General features: G+C 44.0%; 1 protein-coding gene across 1 annotated transcript; it reads right to left on the reverse strand.

Moving 5' to 3' along the window:
• On the reverse strand, positions 1 to 20,174 carry LOC310862893 (solute carrier family 41 member 1-like; the record flags this gene model as incomplete). The annotated part of the gene is made up of 10 exons (XM_083771014.1): positions 20,118 to 20,174; positions 16,132 to 16,239; positions 15,991 to 16,062; positions 14,540 to 14,684; positions 4,713 to 4,859; positions 4,211 to 4,358; positions 3,758 to 3,837; positions 2,733 to 2,867; positions 653 to 801; positions 1 to 198 (listed from the first exon to the last, which is right to left on the reverse strand). The coding sequence occupies exons 1-10, from the start codon at positions 20,157 to 20,159 to the stop codon at positions 1 to 3; spliced, it is 1,224 nt and encodes a 407-aa protein (XP_083627140.1). The 5' UTR covers positions 20,160 to 20,174.
• Positions 20,175 to 20,776: the final 602 nt, after the last annotated feature.

The following is a 20,776-nucleotide window of genomic DNA, read 5'->3' on the forward strand; positions in this document are numbered from 1 at the left end:
TCAAACTGGGGGTCCTTGAAATGAAAAGGGTTGAGAGTCACCCTGCGTTAGAATGTATGTGAAACAGAGAGCCAGCAGGCTGGCCCCCAGCAGGTCCCCGAGCGCTGTCAGGTACGGGATGGAGAAGTTGTCTGGATCCATTCCCTGACGCCACATCCACCCAATCATCACGTCTGCTAAATACAGCAAGACCACCACCTGTACAACAATAAGACAACACCACACCCACCCAACCATCAATACACCAATACCACTACTTGCAGAACAACAATAACATCTAAGAATTATTATGCTTAACTAATATACAATGGTATTTTTTTTAAGTGGGGGCAACCACAAATATCTAAAATAGCATAGCTACAAGGCCTGAGAGCTTGTAGATCTGCTATTTTCCTTGTCTTTTCTTTTTTGAGAAAGAAAATATTGAACAAATTATGAACAATAAAATATATCCCCATTTGTTGCAAAAAGCTTGTATATCTCGACAGAGAATAAATCAGGCTATTATGCAGCAATATTGAAGCAGTAGCCTAATATACTGTAACAATAAAAACGTTCCCAGTTATGCAGTGTTTGCAGTGTTTATTAAAATCAGTCTGGAGACAGCGTTTGAGTCTATTTTGTTACAGCGATGAGATGAATGTGACGGGACCTGAAGCAGAGCAGCACACAGGTAACACATGACGAAGGCAGGTGTCATGGACGTATGACCTCCCTGTAGAAAGTGGATGGCATAGAGGAAGAGCAGGTGACCTGGAACCACCAGGAGGACCAGGATTCTGGCTGACTTGGAGTTCACCCCTGCAGCATGTTGTGAGAAAATATCAGCGCAGTAGTGTCATGAATGCAGTGCCGTCGCTACCTACAGTATACGCGCGATATGCACTGCATGTAGGGCAACACGCCGAGGGGGGGCAACAAAATGTGCCAAAAAGTGCCAAGCTGACCCTCAAAATAACAATTTTCTCTGCCACGTAATAACGAGCGGCCGTGTGTGCTTCCTCACAAACGGCAATCAAATGGTCAGCTACGTCCCTGCATGAATTGGCCCTGTGCACAGAGAATAACGCTTCCTACCGTGTTACCGGATTAAGGCCCTGTTCCATTTAGTGTGCAGTGGTTCTCAAACTTTTTAATTTCAAGGGCCTCCATAACTCTGAGAGTGTACAAATGGAACCAAATGGACCCTTACCTTACGGGTCCATTTGTCAGAGGGGGCCTGGCACCCTCAGTTGTAAAGTCTGCCCCCCTCAGTTTAAGTTCAATGTACATATTGTTTTACTATATAAGAATGATGTGTGCCCCCTCGCCTTTTTCAACTGCCCCAAGTAATTTCATCCTGGAGCAGAGCCTGGGCCATAAACTACTTCATCAGAGACTGATGCCTGTGCACAACGATACGATGTGCATGTTCATGCAACTGTAACATCACTCACCACCCCCTTAGAAGATGAATACTCTTAAGGGACCACCCAGGTGGTCAACCAAAATCACAAGTAGTGACAGGCATTTGGGTATAGTTTCGTGTCAGCGTGTACACGTGGAGCATAGCTAGTTGTTTTGATTAGCGGGGGTGTCGAGGGGCAGTGTTGGGGAGTATTAAGCTACATGTAGCTGAGCTACGTAGCTGAGCTACATTTTGCTGTAGCTTGTGGTATTTTAGCTACATTCATATTTGTGTACCTCGTCAAGTAGCTCAGCTACCTTTTGGGTCATTTTTGGGTCATTTTTTGTAGCTTAGCTACTGAAGTTACAAGCTACAATTTTGGGCAATAACATGAAAGAAATATATAAATTTTGACCATTGGTTGCTGTGTTAATTCTTGTACTAGAACCCCCTTTGAAAAATCAAGGACTGTTCCTTTTTCTGATTGCTTGAAAAGTGAGGAGGGGTCTCCCAGAGGGGAGCAGGGTGGGAGGAGGGGTCTCCCAGAGGGGAGCAGGGGGAGGAGGGGTCTCCCAGAGGGGAGCAGGGTGAGGAGGGGTCTCCCAGAGGGGAGCAGGGGGAGGAGGGGTCTCCCAGAGGGGAGCAGGGGGAGGAGGGGTCTCCCAGAGGGGAGCAGGGGGAGGAGGGGTCTCCCAGAGGGGAGCAGGGGGAGGAGGGGTCTCCCCGAGGGGAGCAGGGTGGGAGGGGTCTCCCAGAGGGGAGGAGGGGTCTCCCAGAGGGGAGGGGTCTCCCAGAGGGGAGGAGGGGTCTCCCGCATGTACATTCTCAATTTAACGCTGAAAAATAAAAAGTAGCTGAGCTACTTTGAGCTACTTTTTCCATGTAGCTGTAGCTTTACAAGCTACATCTCTCCGGTGGTAGCTATGTAGCTTGATCAAGCTACTGCCATGGTGAGCTACTTGTAGCTTTACAAGCTACGCTTTCAAAGTAACTTGCCCAACACTGTCGAGGGGCACGTGGTGAGGGTGTCACCTGCGGCAAGGGAAAAATAAAAGGCCTAAACACCGTTCTGGTGTGGACGCCATGGCAATTTGACAAAGCACGCGCAATCCAACCTTTATAATCTGTGGTTAAAAGTTTAAGTGTGTCTGTGGGTTTAAATAAATGAAGTATTAACAATAGCTTGTGACTAAATCATAACTACATTTTGGATCTATTGGAGCACAGGTTATTTTTCCCATTGCCTGATAAGTAACACTTCATGGACATACAGGGTTTCCACCCAATTCGCCATTGATCAATGACACAGAGAAAGTTATTCTCTGTGGAGTTGTGGTTATCTGACCTGAGGAGCAGAAGGTCACACAGGGGTCAGGCCACTTGTGAGCCACGTTGGAGGGCAGAGTTCCAGGACAGCTCCAGTAATGAAGGGAAGTGGAAATCCTGCTGGCCTGGATGGCTGCCAGGTTACCCCCTACACCTGAGGAGAATGCAAAAGTTAGGCTACTTAGCTATCCAGTAGGTATAACATTCTAAAGTGATTTCTTAGGCAGCCATGCAGACTATGTGTGCATATACCCCAGACAGTTTGAATTGATTAATTCAATATTCCATAATAAACACTTAATTGTCACCAGGCCGAAGGCATGGGGGGAGAGTATGTTTTGCACTCCAGAACCGCCTGTTATAGCGCCACCAGGAGGCCGACTTTTGAAAAACATTTTTTTCTATTACTCTATTACTTTTTTCTATTCTGTCCAAAAATCCCGCAAATCGTTACACACTATCTCTATTTTTTTAAACAAAAAGCCTCAAATCATGAACGCAGCATGCAATTTATGTGAAATCTTTCACAGACTTTCCTACTAGGCTGAGGAATATATCCCACCCCTTTCACATTGGCCTGTTAAGGGCTGCACACACCGTCTGCGAACGCCGCGCGTCAAAACAGCCGCCTCTGTTATTTTCAATGAACCTATCGCACACCGGCGGCGTCCGACACGCGTTCACGCCTCGCCTGACGCTCCGATACGGCACGTTCTATTTTCCAGGCTGTGCCGTGTCGCTGCGCACCCGGTGTGTGTTGGGCTTCATAACGCCACCAACAGGTGGATTTTTGCAAAACACATTTTTGGAACAAAATGCCTCAAATCATCCAATTGCCATCAATGGTGTACGCTTTTCACATTGGCCTATAATAGCGCCACCAGCAGGCCACAACCTGACCTGGCCTGGTGGAGACCTGTGCCCAGAGGGGCACTTTATCTAGTTTTGAATATCCTTTCCTCTGCCTCTCGTCCTGCTTTTGGGTCCTAAACGTCAAACCCTGTTTCTGATGACTGACGAGTGTGCTCCTGGCCTGATGCTCACCATTTATTACTGGAGTGAACACTGCCATGCCTTCAAAGGCTGGATCACTCACCATCTTCTCCAGGATTAGACCACCGATGCTGGGGAGTACAGTAAGAAAAGAATAATCTTTTGGAGAGGTATGTACAGTACTTGTACAGGTAAGAGTGTGTGTGTGTGTGTGTGTGTGTGTGTGTGTGTGTGTGTGTGTGTGTGTGTGTGTGTGTGTGTGTGTGTGTGTGTGTGTGTGTGTGTGTGTGTGTGTGTGTGCGCGAGTGTGCACACAGTAAACAAGTTGGAAAAGTCCTCGGCTGACATTTCATCAGTCTTTCCATTGATTGCACGAATGGACTAACATAGGAAGAAAGGAGGTAAATTAGAAACAGTTTGCAACATGTCAATAAATTATTATGATAATGAGTACAACTAAATAAAGTGGAGTCAAGTGGAGTGGATGTAGCGTCATATAGTTACCTGCTGATGCACACGGCCACAATGACAGGCGTCCACCCTGACCTGAGGACCTCTCTGATTGGAGCAGAGCGGCGGGCGATACTGAGCCACACTGGGATCAGAATGATGAAGAAGAGGCATACTACAGGAGGGATTGGGACCCACGTGCCTGCACAGCATGCATACAATCAACCAATCAATCTACTACCATACAGGATATGTCTGCAGTAACACATGAATTCTTCTGGGAATTAGCCCTTCGTTAAACCCCCACCCCAAGAGCGATTGTCCAATGCCAATTCAATATAGTTTAGCAAACGTTGCTATGCTGGGCAAGCTTTCGTCACCTCATAGCTATCAGTGTTATTTTGTGCACATCAGTGCACACTATGAATCGTAATCACAAAGCGTTATTACAATGAACATAGACATGATTATGTATGAATACAACTGTAGCCTATAGTCCCTATAAACATTAAAACAGAGAAAAACTAAACAGTAAACACATTCTGTTCTGCAGGACCTTTGAAATGGAAGAGGAAACTGCTGATTCTGGCGAGCAGAGATAGGGTGATGAGGTCACCCAGGCTGGCAGCGATGGGCGTGGCCACGTTGTCGGGGTTGATGCCCGCCTTTCTGGAGCCCATGATCACAGCCACCATCACCAGCCCTGGCACGAAACACATGATCACAGCCACCATCACCAGCCCTGGCACAAAACACATGATCACAGCCACCATCACCAGCCCTGGCACAAAACACATGATCACAGCCACCATCACCAGCCCTGGCACAAAACACATGATCACAGCCACCATCACCAGCCCTGGCACAAAACACATGATCACAGCCACCATCACCAGCCCTGGCACAAAACACATGATCACAGCCACCATCACCAGCCCTGGCACAAAACACATGATCACAGCCACCATCACCAGCCCTGGCACAAAACACATGATCACAGCCACCATCACCAGCCCTGGCACAAAACACATGATCACAGCCACCATCACCAGCTCTGGCACAAAACACATGATCACTCTATTTTTGCCACGGACATACATTACAAAATGAGTACACAAAAACATAGAGCATAAAGTGGATATGGCCCCATTTAGGCCAAGGAGTGTTTTTCGTGCAAAACTAATGCTTGGAATGAATTCAGAATCATGACATTTTGCCTTATATTGGTTGTCTATGGTGGGGGATACAAAAATGGCCATAACTCATTCTGTGGACCTTAATGACCAAGTGAATAGAAAAAACACAAATAAAAAGTATGCCATGACATCACAGGCTAATCCTTAACCGTTGAGCTTTTGGACCTGTGGATCCCCGGCTAAAGTGGATGTGCGCGCATCTTCAAAATGGCAGCGGCCACTGTCCCACTTTGACTGTTATGCTATAGTGAGAGGCAGCTACAGATGCGATCCGATCAAAACATAAATTAAAGAATATAAACCCTGGAAAACGTAGGCTACGGTTCTGGCGGGCTGCACGACTAATTTAATCCTACGGTTTCTACGGTTCATGGCGGGCTGTAATAGTGCGTTTTCCTTTTCCCCGATAGTCTTCACCAGGCCGAAGGCATGGGGAGAGAGTATGTTTTGCACTCCGTCCGTCCGTGTGTCCGTGTGTCCGTGTGTCCGTCTGTGTGTCCGTCCGTGTGTCCGTCCGTCCTTCAGTCTGTGAACAGCTAATCTCCGGCACCGTTAACCCGGTCGATGCCAAATTGTGCACACACACTCCCTGGATGCCAACGATGAACCTCTGCTCCAACATTTCCAGAACGGCCTGTTATAGCGCCACCAGGAGGCCGCTTTGTGCAAGACAAGTTTTTGGACAGTACACCTACAGATTTTGTCCAAACATCACGCAAATTGGTACACAGTCTCTCTAGAGCCATTCAACGAAACCGGTCCTTCAGATTTCTCAGACTCCATCCTGATTGGCTAAGATTGGCTTCCAAAGTTCGCAGGAGTGCTCGGTTTCAAACAAAATGCTGCAAATCATGAACACATGGTGTGATGTCCGTGAAATTGTACACACACATTCCCACTAGGCCGAGGAAGAAATGCCACATGAACTCAGCCTCATGGTGGCGCTATAACTGGCCAAAAAGTGTTTTTACCTCTAACTGCACGGATCTGTGGATAACTTTGTATGCCAACTCCCTATAGAGGCCAAGGAAAAACCTTTGCCTGGAATTTTTCACATCTGCTCTTTATAGCGCCATCAGGAGGCCGACATATGTAAAACACATTTTCTAATATTACTCCTTCAGATTTTATCCAAATTTCACGCAAATCGGTACACATGCTCGTCATAGTCATGTGATCAAGATGGGGTTGTTTGATTTCTCATAATCCACCCTCATTGGCTACGATTGGCTTCTAAACCTTTCAGGAGTAGCCTGCTTTGTACCCGTTTTTCTAGTTCTCTTTTCAGTTCGTTCATGTATCCGATTGTTTGGGGAAAGAAGCTTTTTTGCAGTCTTATTTCCAGTGGCTTTGAGACGGCGAAACCGTTTTCCATGCGGCAATATCTCAAACAGTCTGTGATTGCAATGGCTTGAATCCTTCATGATTCCTCGAACTTGGGAGCCAGGGAGAGCACATCTGCTGATGCGTTCGGCTGTCCGCACAACCCTCTGCAACGCTTTGCAGTTTAGGTCGGTGCAGTTGCCATACCAGGCCGTGAAGCAACCAGTCAGGAATTTGCTCTCTATGGTGCCTCTGTAGAAAGCTTAGAACTTTTGGACCTATGCCAGCTTTCTTCAGTTTTCGGGGAAAGAGGCGTTGTTGTGCTTTCTTCACAACCCGCTCTGTTTGCACTGCCCAGGTGAGGTCCTCAGTGATATGCACTCCCAGAAATTTGAACGCTCTGACCCTTTCCACTGCAGCACCCCCGACCTGGATGGGAGGCCTCCTGTAGTCAAAGATCAGCTCTTTTGTTTTGTCAACGTTGAGAGCCAGGTTGTTCACTTCTTTCCTATTACGTCATTGTTCGTGATCCACCCTATGACTGTGGTGTAGTTTGCAAACTTGATCACTTGGTTTGAGCTGAACAAAGCCACACAATCGTGGATGTACAAGGAGTAGAGAAGGGGGCTCAAAACGCATTCCAAAATTTGAGGACGGAATGAGTCCACAGATATTGCAAGCTGTGATTAGCTGGAAGGTGTGCTATTCTGTGCGTTGATTGGCTGCATAACGAGTGTGCCACAGGGGACACCCGTTATAGAGCACCAAAGTCCTGACGTCACTGTCAGTAGAGGGCGTCAGTCCCCAGGTTTGTGTACTTTTTATTTTCTCCATAGCGGGATTTTAGATAGCCTCATATAAGAACTGTGTTTGAAATCACCCCGGCCTTTTCACTCATATGAATATGAAGCATCGACTGAAGGTGGAAATGTACAAATATACCCAAAGAGTAACAAAATAAGCGTCAAACAACCCAGAGAAATTAACTGAATGTTAATTACGTTTATTTTTTTGATATTTAATGTTTCGTGGTTAGTACGAGTCGAGTCACCACCAGCTGAGCTTACGTCAACGAGGAATCTCAGGAACGCAATGTGTTTGCAGCTGGGCGTGACGTATATTAGCGGGGACATTGCCTTCATATGTAGTTTCAAGGCTTTTGCGGCCACATTAATTCCATTTTCTCCAGAAACTGGCTGTATCAAATATGAATGGACATCATTAACGACGCACAGCCACTCCCCTGACAGAAAGGCTGGGGTGGTCGGTTTATTTTTCAAACACAGTTCTTATATGAAGCGACCTAAAATCGCCCTATGAAGATTTCACTGCAAATAAAAAAATACATGTGTGACTATTGGCGCCCTCTACTGAAAGTGATGTCAGACTTCGGTGCTCTATAAGTGGCAGATAGAGGGTGCAGGGGGGAGTCAGAGAGAGATAGCTGCAGTTCCATTTTTGGCCAGTAGGTTGTGGCTGGGGGCTTGGTATGGACTAGTTATTTTAATTGATTTAAGTCAGATCCAATCCATCCATCCCGCCGATCCACCAAATCACTGGTACTTATTTGGATGTCAATATGATGTCATATTGATGATGTCAGAGTTGCCATGCTCATGCCAGCGCAACTGAATTTATATCACTGCAACATCATCTCCACATGGAAACAGAGAACAGTGGCTTTGAGTCTTGAGTGAGGCTTGTACTTTCATTCAGAGACTAAATGGCTTTCCAATTGTCCTTCACTGAGGAGGATTTCTCCTGCCCTGTGTGTCATGACATATTCAAAGAACCTGTTCTCCTGTCATGTAGCCATAGCTTCTGTAAAGCCTGTCTGCAGGAATGGCTGAGAAGGAAGGAAATAAATCGGTGTCCAATTTGTAGTAAAAGGTCTTCAATGGATGATCCGCCCCGTATTCTGGTCCTGCGGGACCTGTGTGAGACCTTCTTAGAGGAAAAACACAGGAAAATAGATCACAAGAAGGAAGTCCCTGAATCACTGAAGCTCTTGCAGGATAAACTGAAGCTCTTTAATAGAGTTAAAACACAATGTGACCAAGCAGCGGAACACATTAAGGTCCAGGCCCAGAAGACGGAGAGGCAGATGAAGGAACAGTTTGAGAAGCTTCATCAATTTCTGCAACAGGAAGAAGAGGCTGGGATCACTGCACTGAGGGAGGAAGAGGAGCAGAAGAGTCAGTTGATGAACGAGAAGATTGAGGGAATAAACAGAGACATATCAACTCTTTCAAACACAATCAGAGCCATAGAGGAGGAGCTGGGAGCTGAACACGTGTCATCTCTGCAGAACAATAAGACCAACGTAGAAAGAGTCCAGCTCACACTGCAGGACCCACAGATGGATTCAGCAGCACTGATAGATGAGGCCAGACTCCTGGGCAACCTGTCCTTCAGAGTTTGGGACAAGATGAAGGACATTGTCTCGTACACTCCTGTGATTCTGGACCCCAACACTGCCCGTTGCGGACTGGTCCTGTCCGGTGATCTGACCAGTGTGACATGTGGAGAGGAACGGAGGCTTCCGGACAACCCAGAGAGGTTTGACTACTGGTACTGTGTCTTTGGTTACGAGGGCTTTAAATCGGGGACTCACAGATGGGATGTTGAGGTTGGAGAAAACAGACGCTGGTGTGTCGGTGTGTCGGAATTAGGCCAGAGGAAGGGAGACAGTGAGGGTGAACACTGGACGCTGATGTCATATGATGGTGAATTCACAGCAAACTCCTTGCCACGGTCAGTCCCTCTCTCAGTGAAGCAGAAACCCTGGATTATCAGAGTCCAGCTGGACTGGAACCGAGGAAAGCTGTGCTTCTCTGATCCTGATACTAACATGCACCTGCACACCTTCACACACACTTTCACTGACGCACTCTTTCCATTTCTTTATAATGTTGATGATAGTGTCCCACTGAAGATGTTACCAAGGAAGATCAGTTTTAATTAAAGATGATGAAATTCGGGACAACTCCCGAACAGCCGGTCCAGTCCAGGCCGGTCTGGGCCAAAAAAAACAAAAAAAACATGTATTTAATTTCGAAGATACACAATTATATTTTAACAAGGTAACAGCCTACTATATAATCATGTTGCTTTGTGACATAATGTTGTGCACAGCAGCCGCTGTCTCAGCCATCCTGGCTGCAGCGCAGCCTGTCAGTGTCACACAAACACAGTACAAGTACACACTCCACACGGCCGGCCGAGGCAGGCTAATTAACTATACAGCCTACAGCTGTGAGTAGATGCACGTGTTTAAGCTTCGTAGTACTGGCCATGTCGCGCAACATGCAGAGAGACAGCGCGCTGCTAGCCTGGGCACCATTTCATTTAGGGTATATGATCCTTTCGGGAGCGGATGATATCGTTACTTCATGTTGTAGTAATGTTTTGTAGTCGACAGGCAGGAACAACGGGGCGGCAACTTCCTTTTCCCTTAAACCAATTTTCTCAATAAAAGCTAGAGCCTACGAGAGCTTTTGAGGGAAAAGGAAGTTGCCGCCCCGTTGTTCCTGCCCGTCGACTACAAAACAATACTACAACATGACGTAACGATATCATCCGCTCCCGACCGGATCATACAGACTTTTGAAACAGAGACCAGGCTTTCCTCCGAGGTGGTGGAAAGCCTGGTGAGGCGAGGTTAGCACACTGCTGACCTCACAATGACCTGGGCTGGCCTACCTGGGGGGTGGGGGGTAGGAGAAATAAAGTTAGCTGGAATCTTGCTGGAAAAGAAAACAGCTTCAGGCAGATGCCTCCAAATGTGCCAATTATCGGACCTATTTAAGAGTGCAGGACATCAGCAGCCGACAACACAACCACAACAGGTGGGCACGGTGGAAACGTAAAAGCACTCAAGTGTTCAAAATGGCTAAATAGCAGGAGTGGGCTTGGGAGGTATACTGGACGTTGATACCAACCAAGCATACGTACATAAAAAAGCCAGTCGACCACAGTATAGTACTTTCAACTTACATACATGTATCAAAAAACTACTTTTAAAGCCATACATGGACTGGCCCCACCATACATCTGTGATCTTCTGCCCCCCAAGGTAAATGTGAGATCCCTGCGATCCTCTGGCAAAGGCCTACTCATGGTTCCCGGGACAAAACGAAAGACAATGGGTGACCGTGCCTTTGCAGTAGTTGCACCCACCCTATGGAACGCCCTGCCTTGCACTTTAAAAAACGCTGAGTCTGTAAATATTTAGAGTAGAGTTTGTTGAAAACGTTTGTTGAAAAAGTTTTTATTTCGGAAACATTTTCCTGATTTTACTTGATTGTGTTCTTATTTGCTTGTTGTACTGTCCTGTTTTAATTTTTGATTGCTTTTATTGTGTTCATTGTACAGCACTTTGTAACTTTGTTAAGAAAGGTGCTTTATAAATAAAATGTACTTACTTACTTACTTACTACATACGTTACCTGTTACCCAACCAATATTGAAACATATCGTAATTATACGTCACCATTGACAGCCAGTTATAACCCGACATGCTTGGTAGGCATTGATGGTGACGTAATTAAGATATGTATCAATGCCGGGTTATAATTGGCTTTTGATGGTGACGTAATAAATATAGGTCTCAGATTGCGCACTAGGCCTACTTGTGTGCCACGCATAAGTGGCACTCGACAAGAGTGCAGTTCATTTCAGTTGACGCATTATCGAGCTGAATTCAGCGTTTGCCATTTCTGCACATGTGGCCACAGTTTCACTATTGAGCAGTAGGACAGAATCCTCAGTAATCAATACATCTGATAAAAATGATCTGATATATTTTTACCTTGGCAAAGGTGAGCGAGCAATAGTTCAGTAGAAAGGGCGTTCATAAAATCCTATGGTTCTTCCCATGTAATATCAATATGGTGCTTCCCTGTCGTATCTCCTTACGCTCACTAAAAACGCCGGGACAACGCTCCACACGTCCCAAACTCTTCTCCCTTCTGGCTCCAAAACTGTGGAATGCACTTCCCATTGCAGTCAGAACTGCAGCATCACTCCCAATCTTCCGCCGTAGTCTGAAAACCCACCTTTTCAGACTCCATCATGGCCCATAGCACTTACCCTACCCCCCTTAGATAGCATTTCTGTATACTTAGATAGCATCTGATACAAACTTATAGCATGTTATGTAGACAGCACTATAATTGCATTGTATATAGTCATAGCACGCCATAGTACTGATGTATAGCATAGTAGTATATATATATATATAGTTTATATGTATAGTCTCATAATATAGATATTCCACTGTTACTTTCTTAGCTTACGCATGTTTTATGATAAATGCTTTTTTTTGTGATGTATTCCCATGCTTTTTGTTCTTGCTTAATGTAAGTCGCTCTGGATTAAGAGCGTCTGCTAAATGCCTAAATTGTAAATTGTTCTATGGTACATGTAATCTATATGGCGTTTCCCTGTAATATATGGTTCTTTAGAGCAGTGGACCGTGGTTCCCAAACATTATAGCTCAAGACCCAATAGAGAGATTAGATGTACCAAAACTAGTAAAAATAGCCAATCTACAAGCTCACAACATGGCGCGAAGCGACAGATCGGCTATTTACACAGATTTCACTATAGGCTACTTCTTAAACATTTGTTTTCTAATTTATGGAATTTCTTCGATTTTTCTTTGTTTTTGAGGGTAGCCCCTCCTATACACAGGTTTAATGTTTGTCTTTAGTTCAATGTTTGTTTTGTAAACGCATTGACAATGAAGTTAATGGCGTTTAATAACCATTACATCACCTAATCAACAGGAGTTAGACTTTAATATATTAGCGCCCCTCACTTCACACAGGTGTGATTTGTAATTCATGAAAAGGTTAGCTTTTTTGGGAATGTTTTTGAAATAATAATAATAATAATAATGAAAAACATAGGAAACAAAATAATAAAGGGACCCATAAAAATGTGTCTGCGCCCCACAAATGGGTCCCGACCCAATGTTTGGGAACCAGTGCTTTAGAGATCTTGAAATGGGCCTGGATCCACAAATATGATATGATATGATATGATATAGTACTGTATTGTCAGTTTGCACTGAAATTTGTTTTGCGACCCAGCGGCCTTGTATGCAACACATATACACACATAACACAGCACAAAAAAGAACATACAGTTACATACATAGAAACATAAGGGCAGAGAGCAATGTCCATAGCTCAGTCTAGTCCTGCCAAAATCCTGATAAGCCTCAGAGTCGATTGATGGACAAAAGACCTCTTCAGTCTGACCTTATTGTATGCTGGTCTGGAACACCATATCTCCTTCCTGAAGGCAGCGCAACCTATACTCTCCATGCAAAACATGGCTAGTATTAGAGGTGATATTCCTTGCTAACCTTAGGATGCTGTTATCATACGTGGATGTATAGAGCCTCTGAAGTGGTTGGACAACAATCTTTGAACAAATGTTTAGTTGTTGCAGTAGTTGTGACTTTATGGCTACAGATAAACATCCATACCGGGTGGTACTACAGTACTGAAGAACACTCATAATAACAGAAGTGAAAAACAAAAGAAGAATCCGTCTACTAGCACCAAAGCATCTTAAACGGTGAAGGAAATAGATGCTTTGCTTTCTTACACACTGATTCAATCTGATCTTTCCACGACAGGAGATGATCTATTTCTACTCCTAGGTATTTATATGAACATACCTGGTTAATCTGTTCACTATGAATAGTGATGGGGGATCTGTGTGTCTCTAGTGGTGTACCAAAAATAATCTCTTGTCTTTTTTGTGTTAATGATGAGAGCGTTGTTCACTCCATTATTTCCTTATTTACTCTGTGTTGGTGCAGTCCATGATCACTGGAACTATCTAGAAGATAAATTAAAGTTGTATCATCTGAGTACTTTAGAATGTACTGATCTGGTGTGTCGGTGCGACAATCAGACAGACATTCCTCACTACGACAGCTGTCAGTATAAACTAAGGGTGAAAAGTAGCCTACAGCTGAGTTTACACACCCCTGGGGGGGCCCAACATTAATGCTGAGGAGAGGGTTGTGTTTACTTTCACCCTCTGTACACTGTTAGTAAGAAAGGAAGCATAGCAGTGAATTAAGTATGGATTCAGTTCCAACTGTATACCATCTTTGACACTAGTATGTCAGACTGTATTGTATTGAAAGCTGAAGAGAAGTCTAAGAACAGCACCCTTGCATAATTCTTATTTGACTCATCTAGGTGTTTCGTAATTAAGTGGACCAGTGTGACAACCGCATCCTCTGCCGCAAGCCTAACAAGATGTTGTAAAAGTATTCTTTCAAGTGATTTCATAATCACTGAAGTGAGAGCTATGGGTCTATAATCCTTATGTTCTTTTGAACATTGGATTTTGGGTAATGGCTTTATGTGTGATGAAAGACAGAGGAATTGTGTGTGTGTGTGTGTGTGTGTGTGTGTGTGTGTGTGTGTGTGTGTGTGTGTGTGTGTGTGTGTGTGTGTGTGTGTGTGTACAGAGGTTGAGAAGCACTGGCCCAACCTATATCAAACTGGTGATCTTTAAAGGGTTAGTTCAGATTTTTGGATTTAAAGCTGTATAGGAAATAGTTGCCATTAACCGATTACACCCGGCCATCTGGTGGCTAAACTCGGCGGTGTTGCCAGAATCCAGCTCTAAACTTCAAAACTTGGACAGCTGTGAACTCTTTCGTCGAACCTAACCACAAGTAGTTGTGTGATGACTCATAGCTTCACTCTGTGAAGTCTAGATCTGCATACATGGAGAAGACTGGATCATCACCTAGATCTGCATATATGGTCACTGCAGGAAGCTATGGAAGCAATGGTGGTGACACTGTGTATGAAGTCTTCAAGTCACTGACCTAGAGCCAGGGCAGCTATGGAAGCAGTGGTGACACTGCTAGCACACAGCACGGCAGCCTGGCACAGGTCCACGGTGTCCTTGCTTAATGCCCCTAACCCCACTGCAAGCAGCGCAGCCAGGAGGCCCACCACCGTGGCCTGCACCTGCACAGGGAGGAGAGGAGCACACAAGAGTGCACTGGTGGAAAAAAGTTACCACATATTTTACTGTGAGTAAAAGTATCAGTTCAAAATGTACTTGAGTAAAAGTACAAAAGTACTGGCATCAAAATGTACTTGAAGTACCAAAAGGTACTCATTGTGCTCCATTTCACGTTTTCAAATGTATACAGATGTTTTGAAAATAACCGATCTACAAGCTCACAATGCGGCACGATGCGACACATAGTGAGCTTTTAGACCTGCAATTTTCAAATGGCCGAAATAGATATAGGGCTGAAGTGGGTAATGTATGTTTTGGAATAATAATAATCTTAAATCTATTAAATCTATCTGCAAGGTCGCAGATTACTATGAAAAGTCTGTCAGTCCGTCCGTCCGTCCGTCACACCACCATATATGTCCGTCAGTCCATCATGCCTTGTGACATGTCACGCCACTCTCCATATATATGAAGATCACGACAATGACCTGGTCACCTCACCACCGAAAATCCAGACTATGAATAGGCCTTAAGATCTCCATATATGGAGCTGACCTGTTCTGACATTCTCTATGTTGATCCTTCTCCACCCGTCCATCCTCTTCGATGTCTCCCTTTTTACGGATACCATTCAAACTCTAGACGGGCCCACCCCAAAGTTATTTAGTGCAGCCACACCCGGCAGCCGGCGAAAACCAAAGTTCTCAACAAACAACAAATGACAACATTGTCGAAGAATGGTGGTCCCTTATTGGCTGTTGATGGTGACGTAACTAGGGTACGTTTCAAGGTTGGTATAAGGTCAATAACGGGGCCAAACTTGCGCACAAGTAGGCCATACAAACATGGCCTACAAGGCGCAAGTTGGCACCTCAACAGAGTGCATTTCTAGTAAAGAAATAGCCAATTTACAAGCTCACACAATGTGTCATCATGTTGAGCATCATGTTGAGCATCATGTTGAGCATTGTGAGCATGTCGATCTGCTATTTTTGAAGAATATATATAAGAATATATAATAATACATTGTGGATAAAGTTAGAATTTTAGATTGTGTAGGAGCACACAAGAGTGGCATGCATGGTAGGTTTCTACAATAGTGGTTCTCAAATTAATTTTGAATCTCCACACGTCTTCTTTTTTGGGAACCACTGGCAGCAAATATTTTCAGATGAGGATCCATGCCAAAAAATAGATAAATACATATTATCAATGTGGGGGTCCTTGACATGAACCACTGAACTAGAGGATATAAAGCCATAGGGGACAACTAAACGAGGTTTAAGTCCTGAGTATCCATGTGCATACCTGAACGAGGGCCAGATTACTGCAGACCATCCTCCACCGCTGCTGGGGCTCATCCAGCTGACCTGTGTTGGCCTGGTAGGAAGACAATTGTGGTCAATGTCAGTTCAGCGGAAGATATTAGTAGTAATTTAAATTACTCACTGCTGTTGACAGTCTGGAGGCCAGTGTCATCTCCAGGTTACCCTTCAGCCCCACCAGAGCTGGCACCAAGATGAATACTTCTGTGATCTCCTTGAACACCTCCCAGTGCTGAAACATACAATATTCCTTGAACACCTCAGTGCTAAAACCAGGGGGGGCAGTGAAGCCAATAGTGTCTGAAGCCAGTAGGAAATCCTGACAGCCTGAAAGTTCATAATGGCCTGTTGTGGCGCTGTCATTGTGCCCAAAAAACCCCATAGCTCCATAGAGGTCCATATATTTGGGTCCAACTTCACCTAGACTATTACCTTAATAAACATGGTCATGAATACTTTCTGCTTCCAGTCACTAGTTTAAAGTCTAATTTCTCATGTCATAATATTATTTTTGGAAAAGTATGGTCCCATTTATAAAAAAAAATGACCATGAAGTCGAGTATGTTCTGAGGGGCGTGGCTACCATTGCAGTCTATGATCAGGACCCGGCTGAAACATACAATATCTCCATGAACATCTCCCAGTGCTGAAACATACAATATATTCCTTGAACACCTCCCATTGCTGAAACATACAATATTCCTTGAACACCTCCCATTGCTGAAACATACAATATTCCTTGAACACCTCCCATTGCTGAAACATACCAATATTCATTGAACATCTCCCAATGTGAAACATACTGTAGGCCTACAATATCTCCTTGAACACCTCCCAGTGCTGAAATAATCACACCAAACTGATCTACCCACTACATTTATCTGAAAACTTTAGCCACTATAGTTACTTTGTAGATTTAGATTATTATTAAAAAACACATCGCATCACAACGCATTGTGAGCTTGTAGAACTGCTATTTTCAAACTCAAGTACATTATGGACATCTGGACTTCTATATTGCAATATTGATACTTTTACTTAAGTACAAAATGGGAGTACTTAAATTGTACCCCACTGTTAGTGATAAGCCTCTTCCTCGCTCCCTCCAGCCACCTGCATGTCTTCTCTCACCAGCACTCCCATAAACCTCCTCTTTCTCCTCCTGCCTGGCACACTCTCAGAGTTACAGACCTGAAAGCCTTCCTCTTTCTCCTCCTGCCTGGCACACTCTCAGAGTTACAGACCTGAAAGCCTTCCTCTTTCTCCTCCTGCCTGGCACACTCTCAGAGTTACAGACCTGAAAGCCTTCCTCTTTCTCCTCCTGCCTGGCACACTCTCAGAGTTACAGACCTGAAAGCGTGCATTTGTGGACCCACGGATGTTGACTGAGAAACAGTGCCTTGACTCAATTATATTCTGTAGCACAAGAGCATCGCCTGGTGGGAAGGAAACTGCCCATAGATCCGAAGTCCCGTTAGTCCGAACATGCACTGTTCCCGTGCTTGCGGTTAGGTTCTTCAAGACAACAATGTGTGCAATGTTTGCAAGTGTTGTACGCATTTTAAACAAATCTATTGGCCAATGGCACTTGATTGTGCATTGCTTTGAAATTTTATTCTTATGTGTGCTTTTTCCATCATTGATTATATATAAATATATATATATATATATATTCACACATCAGTGGTACCTATCAGAGTATAACCAGTTGGACCAGATGGGTTCCTATTTATTTGTGGCAATTAATGGCATTGAATAGTGTGCTGGTGATGATTGACATGGTGATGAATGATGATGATGGTGATTAAGAATGATGATTTTAAACTATAAGCAGAGGAATGAAAATCAACCAAAGTACATACAACAGGAAGGTAAAACAAATGACAAACTCATAGTTAACTTAATGGCAAACAGGTAAAGGAACAGACGATCTAAAGCACAATGGGGGAACTTACTTAATGCATCGTAATGGAACATCATCATGGAACAAAGAACCAGTTATGGTGGTGCTGCCTCTTCCCACACAAATGTTTGCTCCCTGAGCATTCTGCCTATATAGGCCCACCACAGGTGCGCCAATTAGGGAAAATGACTAAACCCCACCCACTCCTGAGTACACTGGTCTTCTCTACGCTTTTCCCTACTAACCGTGTGAGGGGACTTTCTACAGTAGGCCTATAGGTTATTTATTGTTGAGTATTGGAAGAAATTTATTGATGTGGGTCGGCACAAATTGCAAATAAACACTCTCTGAGAGACAGACAGACAGACAGAGAGAGAGAGAGAGAGAGAGGGGGGGGGGGGGGAGCAAAGTCCTAGCTGAAAGTATTGATCTGGACAAAAAAAGGACTTGTGGACAGTCCTGGTCACTCTGATACGATGCAGAGAGATTGTACACAAATTAATGAGTGCTTCAGTCAGTGTCAGTGAGTGCACGACAGTGTCCTTATAGTATCAAATCACTGCCCAATCTGTACCCCTGCTAAATCACTAGGTCTCATTCACTAAGCTGTCTGTAAATTGTGAGGAAATAAAGTGTGTAAAGTGGTGTGTAAGCAACTGACGTGCTATTCAAGAATCTGTATGTTGGAATACCAGCGGTGAGCGAGAAAATAGCAGCCAGGAGAATGAGCTAGACTAGCAGGACACTGCCAAAGACACAGCAAGTGCTGCCAGCCAGCAAACTGGTGCTATTAATCAACACACGGGCGCAAAGCACCAACAGTATATGGAAAACCGGGATGACTCGAAGCGACGATGTACCCCAGGACGACTTTTAGAGAGAGAGACAGGTGTATGCCATGATGCATCCGGATGGCTCCCAGTGATCGTAATATCATATATCAGTTTTTGCTCTACATTTGATTAAATATATTTGCTGAATTGCCGTAATACAAGTTTGGATTGTTATGACATTATAGCTGATAATAAAATCTTCTATATAGGCCTACTGTATGGAGAAAAGGATACTTCTGGACTGTTCAGACTTATATCACCTGCCATAAAGGTTCATAAGCACCTTTTTCGGTGAGGTATGGTACATGTATTAGACTCCGTCAGATCCATCGGGGCGCTGTGACCTGGAAGGTCACGGCGCCAAGATACAGAGACTATAGTGACACAGAGGGTGACATTCACCTTGTTTGAACAAATCAACCACATTCATTTCATTTACAGTTAATCAAACTAATTGATTTAATAATCAAGCCATTTTGTGTGGCATGGAGTGTTGTACAACAAATAACAAATAACAAATAATCAAATAAGTAATTATAAGTATAAGTAAGTATAAGTAACATCCATGCCAACAGAAACACAAAGGCTGGAGAGCTTATTTCCTTTGTGGTATCCATGAATAACCAAACTAGTTCTCAGAGCGGTGTGCAGGGAGGGACCCCCAGAGGCACTTGGGGGGGTCTTTGGGATCCCCAAATCTGTAACTCTGACAAATGAATACCAAGGATTACAGTTTAGACTGGGGTCCGATAAAACATCTTTATCAAATGAATACCAAGGATTACAGTTTAGACTGGGGTCCGATAAAACATCTTTATCAAATGAATACCAAGGATTACAGTTTAGACTGGGGTCCGATGAAACATCTTTATCAAATGAATACCAAGGATTACAGTTTAGACTGGGGTCCGATAAAACATCTTTATCAAATGGGGGTCCATGGCCTAAATCCTAATCAAAATGGGCCTTCTTGAAATGAAAATAATCTGAGAAACACTGATTTACGAATGGACCAGTGGTGGAAAGTAACTAAGTACATACTGGATTATTTCCTATTTTCAATATTTTTACTTCTACTCCATTACATCTCAGGGGCAAATGTGGCACATTGCGAGCTTAGATCTTTTACATCACTTATTTTATGCATTTAAAAACTTGTGAAACGGAACATTCTGCACAATGAGTACTTTCTACTTTCTGTATTTTAAGTAGGCTACTTTTGTATTTTTACATTATATATTATATATATTTACATTTTTAATTACAGACTTTTACTTTTAACAAAGTATTTACATCGATTGCAGTATTTATTGATACTTTTACTCAGCGTAAAAATAAGCGTGAGTACTTTTTCCAGGGATGAAACTGACTGACCTGCACTGCGTCCAGCACCATGCCTGCTGTCACCATCCCCATCCCTGCCAGTAGGTATGGAAGCTGCACCTGGAGGCAGACAGCCCAGGAAGACTCTCTGCTGCTGGGCAACATGTTGGGCTTGGATCTGTCTTCCTCCATCTTGTCCTGACATGACAGCATGGCACTGTGGCTACAATGTGCTGCTGCTGCTGCAGTGTGTGCATGTGAGTAAAAGACAGCCTGCCCAACTGTATTTGTTTTGCCAGCTTTTTGGTTTCCCTTGTGGTTGTTAGGGCCGATACACTATTGTTTTTAGATCTCTCCAAGTTCCCTTTCTTCACCATCTAGAACAACTGGTTGTTGATGGTAGCCTACATGCCTGGGCACAGAACCAGTGTCTTTAAATGTAGACCTGTCCCATACACTGCGTTTGCTGCATCTAATGCTGCATCATAATAATTTTGATGTCTATCACATTTTTATTTTTCCCTTTACCATTTTAAATGGGCAAAATGTGGTGGGTTTCATCCCTGCTGATATGTAAAAACACGGGTGTGATTTCTTTATGTTATATTATCAATAAAACTCTTGATTGATGATTTGGCCATTTTTTGGTGGCCCACTCGTAATATCCTCATGCCACAGGTTGGGAATCGTTAGTCTAGTGAGTCTATAAC

This window comes from Protomyctophum parallelum (genome assembly GCF_964188405.1).
Source record: "Protomyctophum parallelum genome assembly, chromosome: 8".
NCBI classification, from domain to species: Eukaryota; Metazoa; Chordata; class Actinopteri; order Myctophiformes; family Myctophidae; genus Protomyctophum; species Protomyctophum parallelum.